At 48.5% G+C, this 10,000-nt stretch overlaps 6 protein-coding genes across 6 annotated transcripts in view; 4 read left to right on the top strand and 2 right to left on the bottom strand.

Moving 5' to 3' along the window:
• LOC125957605 (collagen alpha-2(I) chain) overlaps positions 1-263 on the top strand; it is a 2,937-nt gene extending 2,674 nt beyond the window's left edge. The window contains exon 4 of the mRNA XM_049690436.1: positions 1-263. This exon is cut by the window's left edge and continues 963 nt beyond it. Within this exon, the coding sequence (XP_049546393.1) occupies positions 1-226 (226 nt within the window). The 3' untranslated portion in view covers positions 227-263.
• Positions 264-501: 238 nt separating this feature from the next.
• Positions 502-2,064, top strand: LOC125955653 (toll-like receptor 7). The gene has a single exon (XM_049686792.1). The coding sequence runs from the start codon at positions 502-504 to the stop codon at positions 2,062-2,064; it is 1,563 nt and encodes a 520-aa protein (XP_049542749.1).
• A 1,041-nt stretch (positions 2,065-3,105) lies between these two features.
• On the top strand, positions 3,106-5,890 carry LOC125955654 (WAG22 antigen-like). Its single transcript, XM_049686793.1, has 5 exons — positions 3,106-3,430; positions 3,493-3,672; positions 3,739-3,825; positions 3,894-5,639; positions 5,769-5,890. Exons 1-5 carry the CDS (start codon positions 3,118-3,120, stop codon positions 5,888-5,890), a joined length of 2,448 nt encoding a protein of 815 aa, XP_049542750.1. The 5' UTR covers positions 3,106-3,117.
• A 69-nt stretch (positions 5,891-5,959) lies between these two features.
• LOC125957602 (alpha-amylase-like) lies at positions 5,960-8,493 on the bottom strand. Its single transcript, XM_049690431.1, has 2 exons — positions 6,845-8,493; positions 5,960-6,775 (listed from the first exon to the last, which is right to left on the bottom strand). The coding sequence occupies exons 1-2, from the start codon at positions 8,476-8,478 to the stop codon at positions 6,040-6,042; spliced, it is 2,370 nt and encodes a 789-aa protein (XP_049546388.1). The 5' UTR covers positions 8,479-8,493; the 3' UTR covers positions 5,960-6,039.
• A 367-nt stretch (positions 8,494-8,860) lies between these two features.
• On the top strand, positions 8,861-9,572 carry LOC125957625 (U3 small nucleolar ribonucleoprotein protein IMP3). The gene has a single exon (XM_049690469.1). The coding sequence runs from the start codon at positions 8,993-8,995 to the stop codon at positions 9,536-9,538; it is 546 nt and encodes a 181-aa protein (XP_049546426.1). The 5' UTR covers positions 8,861-8,992; the 3' UTR covers positions 9,539-9,572.
• A 13-nt stretch (positions 9,573-9,585) lies between these two features.
• LOC125957597 (uncharacterized) overlaps positions 9,586-10,000 on the bottom strand; it is a 6,314-nt gene continuing 5,899 nt past the window's right edge. The window contains exon 8 of the mRNA XM_049690417.1: positions 9,586-10,000. This exon is cut by the window's right edge and continues 688 nt beyond it. The gene's annotated coding sequence lies outside the window, so the exon portion shown is untranslated.

A 10,000-nucleotide genomic window follows, 5' to 3' on the forward strand; every position in this document is an offset into this window, starting at 1 on the left:
CGACTGGTACGTTGGGTTGGCACCGGGTGCATCCGTCCGTGCGCACATACAGAACATCGATCTGCTGCCGTACGGTGGCAGGGCTCCTTCTCCTGGCGATGCTCTGCGGCGTGACACTCAAGCGCAAGCCGGTCAGAGGACAGATGGTAGCGATCGAACGAAGCAACGGCAGCAGTACGCAGACCGGCGACATTACTCATCCGAAGCACAGGCTAGCCGGGGTTAGAAGGTTTACTTAGTTTTGTAAATAAATTATTGCAAATTCTGAATTCCGCCGTATTCATTCGCGCCTTCGTATTGGTGTCGGCGACATCAATGACGTCAAAGCTATCGTCGCATACGGTTTGCCAAAGAACAGAGGACAAAGAACGAAGACAATGATGAGCGTGTAGATTTTGGAGAGACAAAGGTGTTAAATGACACGCACACACACTGTCGGGCAGCATGTGCTGACCAAGCGAAGCGTTATGCTTCAGCCGATGGGTCAGTTTGACTTTAACCATGGACCAAGTGAGCATCGTGTTCGTAGTGAGTTTGGTAGCAGTTCTGATGCTTCCACTGGCATCAGTCACTGCAGCAATGGTTCCGATCTTCTGTGCTCCCGATACAAGCTGTACGGTGAAAAATGTAACAGCTACCGAAAACGATTCATACCAACTGATTGGCACCATTCTGCAAGCATACAGTGTAGCATTTGTGAACTGCCGGATGTACAGCCTCCCACAGATCCCTCAAGCTGGCCTAGTTTCCGCAAGTAATATTGATCTTGTGCGGTTGCATCCGAGCACTTTTGTACACTTAGAATCGTTGGACGTATCCTACAACCACCTGAGAGAATTCTCACCAAATGTAACGGAGCGCCCAGAACAGCTTAGAACTCTTGCGTTGCAAGGAAATGTAGCCCTGACGAATTTCACATTTCTGCGCTCGCTAACGAACTTGAATACTTTGAACATGGCAGAAATGAATCTAAGTGGATTCGATTTCGATTTGTTAAGCTCCATGTCGAATCTTCGGAATTTCAATATGAGTCACAGCAATATCAGCGAGCTTTCGGCGAATATTAGCAGAGCAAGGGGAAGCGTTATTGATCTGAGTGGAAATGTCATCACTCGCGTTGTTTCGTATGCCTTTCCCTGTTATTGGGATTTCAACTATGGGAGAGATTGCATAATCGACCTGTCGTACAACAACATCAGTGTTATCGAGAAGAATGCGTTCAAAGGAAGTTTTAAAGTAAATCTGCAGAACAATAACATCATCACTATCGAGAAGGATACGTTCAAGGAAAATTCTGAAGTTAATCTGCAGAACAACAACATAAGAATTATCGAGGAGGACGCGTTTGTGACTGTCCCGTATGTTAATTTGAAGAACAACAGCCTCAGAGACGGCATTCACCCGAATGCGTTTAAAAGTGTGACTGATCTGATCCTCTCCAACAACGATTTGAGCAACTTCGACTTTCTGCAGCAACTACAGTCTCTGCGGACGCTTAACCTGTCGTATGTGCCCTACTTCAGCAGATGCGCTACTCCATGCACCGTTTTCGGAATGCTCAGATCACTCGAGATACTCGATCTATCGAACAATGGTATCACTGAGCTGCCTGTTGGTATCTTCAGCGGATTGGGGTCTCTAAATGTTCTCAATTTGCGCAACAATCGCATCAGCAACATCGAGTATGGAACGTTTGGAACTTTCATCCGCGAGCAAAAACGGTCACAACCGACGTGTCGCATTCTAGAAGTTGATCTTTCGAATAACCTTATAACGAATCTCGATTTTAGCCTGTTCAGTTCTGGTTGTGTCGTTGATAGGCTGTTGCTGCACGGCAATCAAATCACAAGTATTGATATAACCAAGCGCGGTATATCCACGCTAGGTCTCCAAGACACTCAAGTTACATGTGCGAATTTGGTCGAACTCATGTCAAAGGGTATATCTCTTGTTAATGATCACGATGATAGACACGTGCTTGACCAACCGAACGTATTGGGTATTCCATGTGTAAGCCAACGAAATCCATATGCGCACAAAATGCGAAACAATAAAGTGAATTAAAACGACTATTGCTTGAATTTAATTTGTTCTTGGCTGGACGTCAATGGACAGAATGATCGATATGGTAGGAAAAAGGTTATGTATTTGAATTGCTGTATTAGTTATATTTTTAAGATTGAATATGATGTATGATTGCATCAAACAGTCAAATCGATGCACTAAGTTACAATCCGGGTAAGATTGTCGCTATTAGCGTGACTGTTCATTAGCTAAATGATGGATTATGGGATTGAAAATACTGTTTCTCTTAAACTACATGACAAACAAGGTTGCAACAGCGTGCAGCACCTAAGGCAATTGTTCATCGACCTTCCCACTATGCTACTCTGGCTACGACGAATCAATGTCGTTTATTTATTGATTAGCGGAAGCTTGCGATGCCCAAATGTACCAATCGATCAGCCCGTACCAATGATGCCCGGCAGCCAACGATGTGATTATACGATGCTACCAGATTTGTTTGCGCTGGAGAGATTATATTTTATTAGACTTAATGATACGTTCTACGGCCTAGCGTTCTAGCAGCGAACAGATGCATCTTCTAACGATTAATAGAGAAAAACTATTCCTTTAAACGGATCTGCCGAAGAAGATGGATTACAACGATCGTTTCTCTCGTTCGCGTTGTGATACTAAGCGGCTGCATCTCCCCGTATCTGGCATGCATCCGCAGCATCATTATACTACCAGCTGTTCAGGCATTGCAGTGCAAAACCGGCTTTTAAGAATGCTGCCAACCGCTAATTACCGGAGTTTTGCTCTCGCTCGCGGCGCTGCCCTCGCTGGGGATTCTATCGGGGGTGGAGGATGAATAGCGTTATGACAATATCCTCATCCTCCGTCAACAGATGCCACGATGAGGCTGGTCCGTGAGTCATTTGAGTACACTACTTTATTGGTTTGACAATGTGTGTAATCCCTAGAACGACGCCATCACATAGACCGCAGCCGGATCCCGACCGGTAGTATGCATCAATCTGGTTTAGGATCGGCATATATAAACCACCAGCGAGGGTTAATCTGTCCACAGAGTGTGTGCGATATTGCTGCGTGATGAGCTGCACTACAACGTGTGAGATGGCACCCCACCAGAGCCGCTCTAAGGTAGGGAATGTAGCGAGTACCAAAAGTTCATCGATGTGTCTGCTGGTAGCGTGCTTACTAAGCAGTGGACACCTGGTAGCCTGTTGGAATCTTCGTGATAACAACTACCAAGGGAACGATGCTTACCTTGGCAGAAACACTGCTGGCTACGGTGGCTATCGAAGTGAAGAACAGCAAAGTGTTTCAGTGCATGGTGGCAACAGTGGTGGGTTTGAACGAGGATCACAACTAGGGGCATCGTTTCAAGGGCAAACGGCTGGAGGTAATCATAGAGAAATCTCGTGTGTTACATCATCTGTTCAATCCATGCGATTTCTGGACCAGGAGCAGTTACAGATCTACAGCGTCATCAGTGGACAAACGGAGCAGGTTCTAGTTTTGCTACTCCCGGCATCGCTGGAGGAGATACTCAGCAGCTAAATGGATTTAACGGTGCAAGCGATTACAGTCGCGCTGCTGGTGTTCCCGCCCACGGAGGATCTTATCAGGGAGTGAACAGTTTAGGTACTCATTGCGCAGAGCTCATGAATTAAGCAGTTCAAGTCGTTTATAATTTATACGAATTCATAGGACACACGACCAGTGGAGCAACGGCAGCAGGGTCTATAAACGGCCAATCAGCTGTACCAGCAATACACACAACGGCAGGTGATTCCCGTAAGTTCAATGAGAGTTTCTCGGTAGTAAAAGCAGATACCTCGAATGATATAAGTTCAAACTTGCAGAACTAGCAGGATCATACGTGGGTGCAACGGCTGGTGCTGGATCAGGATTTAACTACAGGGCTCCAGCAGTTTATCCTAGTGCTAGTGGTGGCTATATTGGAAGTCCCGTAGCTGCCTTTCCACATCCCTGGAAGTTTGGTCCCCCTTCTGTTGGCGGTGGCTTCGGAAGGCCTAACTTCCCTTGGTATGCGCCCACTGGATACCTTTACCGTCCTCCTGTGGCACACCTCAACCCAGATGGTAGTTACTCCTTCTCCTACAATACACCTCACTCGAACCGTGACGAGACCGGCGATGGTAGCGGAAATGTAGCCGGTACTTATGGCTTCCAGAACGACGGATCTAAGCATAATTTTTCATTCAGTGCCGGACCGGATGTGGATTTGCGAACAACCTTGGTTCAAAGTGCAGGAGAAGCAGCTAGAGCCGGGAATGATAACCCGGCAAATTATGGTCCCCAATCGGTACACACTCATGGAGGACTACCGCAACTACCCGGCGGTGGTTTTGGTGCTAATGTTACACCGAACCCCGGCGTGAGTCCGTCGGTGACCAATGGCTTTTCTGGGTCGGGCGTTCGCGATGACCTGGGTTCGGGAGATGGTTCTGACCAGAGCAGTCTATCGGTAATTGGTCTACCAGCGTCAGGTGGAAGTGATTCTACCGACGTCACACCAAACTTGGTGCAAACCAGAGCCACGGAAGCAAACCTAGCCGGGGATGAAAGTACAACCAACCGACCAGCAGGTGATGCACGAAATACGATTATCGATCGCACTACGGGTCAGCAGAGTGCGGTTGATAGAACATTGCCGAACAACCCGTCCTATCAACCCGATAGTACAAGACTACCAGGAGGAATCGCTCAGTATGGAACAAACGGCAACCCAAATGGTCCAGCTAGTGATTTCGCTCCGAACTTTGGTGCTGGAAATGCTGGATTTGAACATGCCAACAATCCTGCAGGTGTTTCCTCTTACACGACTCCAACGCCAGTGTCCGTCTTGGGTGTGGAGCAAGTTGTCGGACGTCCTGCAAACGATCCATCGTACAATGTTAATCTCCAAGCCCCACAGGGACAAGGTGTGCCCTTTGGAAATGCCGGAGCTAGTTGGAACGGATTACCTGCTGCTGCAGGACGCCCCGATGGTGGCTTAGGTGCCGGTGCCGGTGAAGGGACCTCATATCCCGGTTTCGCACCAAACTCGGGCTCAGGTTTTGGAACAGGGAACTTCGGGCAGCAACAGCCAGGAGCTTTCTCACCCGCAGGAGATTTGAACGCCAACAATTTCCAGTACAATCCAAGTGCAAATGGAGGGTTCCAGTCAACTGCCAGTGGTGTGCCAGTGTCCGGTGGATTTGGAGGATTTAACTCAAACGGTGCAGGTGTCGGTCCCGGTGCAAATAGTTTTGGCGGAGATATAACCAATCGAGCAGGCGGTGCAGTTGGTGCAGCTGGTGCAGGTGGTAGAATGTACCAGTTCGGATACAGTACTCCCGATGCCGTGCGCGAAGAGTCGGCCGATGCTCGAGGCAACGTAAGGGGTTCGTTTGCGTACAACAACGCAGCCGGGCGTCACGATTTGCAATACGTCGCCGGTACTGGTACTGGGTTCCGTCCAACTGGTGGTAGTCTTTCCATACCAAATGGGCTTTCGGGTGGGGCAAACACCGGTCCGGGCACGCAGTTCAGGGATGGTTCTTTCGGAAACACTGCCACAAAGACCGGTCTAACGGGCGACGGACGTCAGTTTGGATTTGATGGTCGGCTATCTCCTACAAACCAAGGGCAATCCAACAGCTTTGGAGCAACACGACATACCGTCACCCGGAGCCCTCAGACCAACGTTCCGGACTCGCCGTATCCTGTGCCAGATGCCAATACTTTCAGTAGCTCCGGAGATGGTTCTTCCTATGAAGAGGGCTCTGGCCAATTCGTCGCAGGTGATAATGTTGAGCAAGCGACAGTATCTAGCCTGTCCGGCTTCACGCAGTAATTATCGCTCTAAGTTTTTGACAAAAGGTTGTACTACTATAACATTGTAATCTTTACGCTTCAACACATCTGACATTGATCGAAATAAAACATTAATTTTATTGCAATCGCTAGCAACGCGAATGGTGTTGGAAAGTACGTTTTCATCCGTTACATTACTCGGTTCCGAAGATCTAGCACCAAACTCGAGGCTGCCGGAAGGGTGAAGCTGACCGTGCTATCCTGATTGACGAGCACTCGTGTGCCGGTGCACGAGGTGTCCTGCTTTTCGCCCGTTATCAAATCACAATACTCACCAGCCGGCAGACAACTTCTGACCAGCACATCTCGTGTAGTTGTTCCAACATTGAAAGCTGCAAACCCTATGTTACCACGGCAGAAGGCAAACGTTTCGTTGGTCGCTTGAATATCGTGCAGAATTGCTGGTTGGACGAAATTTCGGAAAGCAACCATCCTTCGAAACACTGGCCATCGGTGCTCACATACCCAGCCGTTCAAACAGGAATAGCCATCCTCTGCGGTGCCGGGGGATAGGATTTGCTCTAACTCATCCGCAGGAGGTCCTTGATTATCATCTTCAAAGCGGTATGAGCTCATCAATCGCACGGTGCCATAGTCATTGGCTAGAGTGAATGCAGTGGCGTACACGTACTGCGGGGTATCTTTGTATGTAAGGATCTCTTCCGAAATGGCACCTCGTGTGCGCTGATGGAGATGGCTATCGACGAATGTCAGGGCCGATTCGCTGGATATCAAACCATACTGGGTTGTGTTCGATCCGGTCAAAGCCTGTAAAAATGGAGCTGGCATCGCACTATGGAAGATGGATCCTAGGTAAAGTGAGTACTTGGGTTCCGTGACCACACCGAGAACCGTGTACTGAGAGCTGTAAAGGAGTGACAATGAAAATTCAATTACCAGACTTAGTAGCTAGGCAGCTTGTCAGAAGACTTACGCAGTTCTCGACTCATCCGATAGATCTTCGACATCTTGGTAAATGAAAGGAGCGGAGAAAGGTGGAAACTCAAACAGTGGGTTCAGCGGTTTTAATCCTTCATAGATGTTGTCCAAATCGTCCGGTGAGATGTACATGGCGGAATCCATGCTGAAACCGGCTACTCCATGTTCGATTAGCCGGTTCATCAAGCCGACAATCTGCTCCCGTACGAATGAATCCGTTTGGTTGAGGTCCGGCAATCCCGCCAGTCGGCAATTATGTACCTCGGAAGCATTAATATTACTTTCGATCACGCAATCCTGGTGGAAGTGGGACCTATTGAAGGGCACCGCGGGGTATAAACGTTCTACAGGATCACTTGCAGAGCCAGCCGTACCATAAAGTGGACTAGTAGGACCAGCACCGGCCATGTGATTCGCAACGATTTCAACGAAGACGCGCACTTTTGCCAATTGACAACGGCGGACCATATCCGAAAACTGGCGCTCATTACCGGACCGGGAGCTGATTTGGTACGAGACGGGTTGATAACGTTCCCACCAAGGACGGTTCGCCGCTCGTACGTACTCATTCACCGGTGATACCTGCACGCCACCGTATCCAGCCGGTCCGAGTACTTGTTCACATTCCACAGCGATGTCCTCGAACTTCCATTCGAAAAGGTGGACAATGACGTTGCGGCCGGGAAAGAAATGAGGATTTTTGTGATCACTATCTTCGATCGACATTTCGGGGATGTCGGGCAGATTCGAAACCACGTCGGATAGCCCGGCGGACAGTTTGTTGATGCCATCCGAAAGTCGCGCTGCTTGGGCGCTGGACATGTCGTCGATAATGCCGTTTGAGGCAAGTTTTGTCCAAAACTCGGGACTAGTCAGAGTTGCAACCACTTGAGAAAACTGTTCAATGCCCTGCTGGGCACCAGGAATTAGCATCAACAGGTCATTTAAGCCCTCTGTAGATAGAGAGGCAGTGGCGTTGCTGATCGCCTGGCGAAACGAGTCGGCCGCGTTTGCAAGTCGAGCAAATGATTCCATCCCGGTATCGGCAACCGGTGGCGTCATGTTCCTCGTATTCGCGCTCCCAGGAAGTGATGGGAGCAGTGATATCCTTGGAAATGTGCTGAAGAATGCACCCGTCGGATTGAGGGCCGAAAAATCTCTAAACATGTTTCCTGTGGAATTTCGAAAACGATTCACCACGTTCAAGAGTGATCCTGCCGGATTGCCGCTGCTAGATCCGTTGGAGGGCAGGAAATTTCGCACCAAATCGGAAGTTGTTCGCCGGAATCCATCGGCCAAAGAACTCGCTGATGATGCACCGACGGTTCCCAAAGCGCCACTTGGAAATGAGCTAACTTCGGAGAGGCTGGGCACTAAAGTGCTGAATCGATTAGCCAAGGCTGTGAACGAATTGACCGATGATCCAATTGTGGGCGCTTGTACCCCAAAACCGGCTCGTCCTGTGGAGGGACTTATTGAGGCGTTCAGCAGGTCGTTGGTAAAACCGAATGCTCCTCCATTCCGAAGCGTGGGAATCGTAAAAGGTCCGAACTGTAAACCATTCAGCGTAATCACGTGGTAGCAGCAGATAACGATCAAAAGTGAAAAGCAACGGTGAGTTGTAGCCATACCGAACGGAAGTACTGATGATCTACTACGTCGCCAAAATGGCTTTTATAAGGTAAAACAGCATGTAGGAAATGAATATGCATTCCAATGTTTGGTTTGCACAGTTTGCGGCCAATGCATGTGATATCTGGCAGTCATTAACGAGGCGATCGTCAAGCGGATTATTTAGCGAAGCACCTAGAGATCATTTGAATAAATGGGTGCACGTGTAGGCCTGCAACAATGTAGAAATTAAACGCCTTTCGGGTGTTGAGGAAATACCAAAACCTGGATTTCAAAAAATCGAATCCGGTCATTTGAAAATGTCGTTCAGCATCGAAGGGTTGAATCGATAAACATAAAACGTTAAAAGGTGACAAAAAACGAATAAAACGATAAAAGTTCGATTCGTAAACAAACGTGTTTTTGGGCGATTCTGAAAATTATTTAATTTTTATCTTTTCTGGGTGTGATAAGAGCAAATTAAAGTCGTTTCGTCAACTCTGACCCTAAAAACCAACACAATTTCTGAATAATGGTGCGAAAACTGAAATACCACGAGAAGAAACTGCTCAAAAAGGTGGACTTCTTCAACTGGAAGGAAACGAACACGCTGCAGGAGAACAAGGTGATGCGCAAATATCACCTACAGAAGCGGACGGACTACACGGCGTACAACAATCTGTCCCGACAAGTGCGTGAGGTGGCCCGCAAGATTGCCGATATCGACGCGAAGCACCCGTTCCGGACGGAGATGAGTGCGCTGCTGCTCGAGAAGCTGTACGTGATGGGGCTGATACCGACAAAGTGGGATCTCGAGAACGCCAACAACATCAGCGCTTCCTCGTTCTGTCGCCGCCGGTTACCGCTGGTGCTGGTACGGAACAAGATGTCGGAGAACGTGACGCACGCCACCCAGATGATCGAACACGGGCACGTCCGCGTGGGCGTGGAAGTGGTCAAGGATCCGGCCTTTCTCGTGCCCCGAACCATGGAGGACTTTGTGACGTGGGTCGATGGGTCCTCGATCCGGAAGAAACTGCTGGAGTACAACGATATGCGAGATGATTTTGAAATGTAATAAAGCCAGACCTACCCTACTTCACCTCAAAGGATGTCCATTAGCGGTTTCAATGTTTCTTCTTTATTTCCAATCCGGTTAATATGCGCTACTTCGTTAGTAATCAGTGTGTTGTTTGAATCGAATAGAAATCGCATATGCGTAAGTTACCGTTGTGTTATGGAGGGGTGTAAAGAGGTGTAGCATTTCCGTAACAAAACCTCTATCGCGTTCCAGCAGTGCGTGTGCCCGCGGGGGAAGAGAACGAGAGTCTCGTACTCGTTAGATAACTAAAAAACTTAAACACTAGTAAATGAACACACACACACGCTGTAACTAAACGCATGGTTGATTTACGTCCTAGCGTTCCGCTTCCGCTTCCGGAAGCAGCAAAAATCCACAAACACAAGTGGCATTAACAACCCGCTGCGGAAGAGAATGTGAGGGAGTAAATATTACCCTCTCGGTCTGAAAAGTGATCTC

This window comes from Anopheles darlingi, chromosome 3 (genome assembly GCF_943734745.1).
Source record: "Anopheles darlingi chromosome 3, idAnoDarlMG_H_01, whole genome shotgun sequence".
NCBI lineage: Eukaryota > Metazoa > Arthropoda > Insecta > Diptera > Culicidae > Anopheles > Anopheles darlingi.

What these genes read in the sequence shown, in the direction of transcription:
- LOC125955653 (XM_049686792.1), top strand. Translation starts at nt 502, where the DNA reads ATGGACCAAGTGAGCATCGTGTTCGTAGTGAGTTTGGTAGCAGTTCTG.
- LOC125957625 (XM_049690469.1), top strand. Translation starts at nt 8,993, where the DNA reads ATGGTGCGAAAACTGAAATACCACGAGAAGAAACTGCTCAAAAAGGTG.
- LOC125955654 (XM_049686793.1), top strand. Translation starts at nt 3,118, where the DNA reads ATGAGCTGCACTACAACGTGTGAGATGGCACCCCACCAGAGCCGCTCT. An exon ending in TCAGGGAGTGAACAGTTTAG is followed by an intron (nt 3,673 to 3,738) that starts GTACTCATTGCG and finishes ACGAATTCATAG; the next exon opens with GACACACGACCAGTGGAGCA. An exon ending in CACAACGGCAGGTGATTCCC is followed by an intron (nt 3,826 to 3,893) that starts GTAAGTTCAATG and finishes TCAAACTTGCAG; the next exon opens with AACTAGCAGGATCATACGTG.
- LOC125957602 (XM_049690431.1), bottom strand. Translation starts at nt 8,478, where the DNA reads ATGGCTACAACTCACCGTTGCTTTTCACTTTTGATCGTTATCTGCTGC. An exon ending in TCGGATGAGTCGAGAACTGC is followed by an intron (nt 6,776 to 6,844) that starts GTAAGTCTTCTG and finishes ACTCCTTTACAG; the next exon opens with CTCTCAGTACACGGTTCTCG.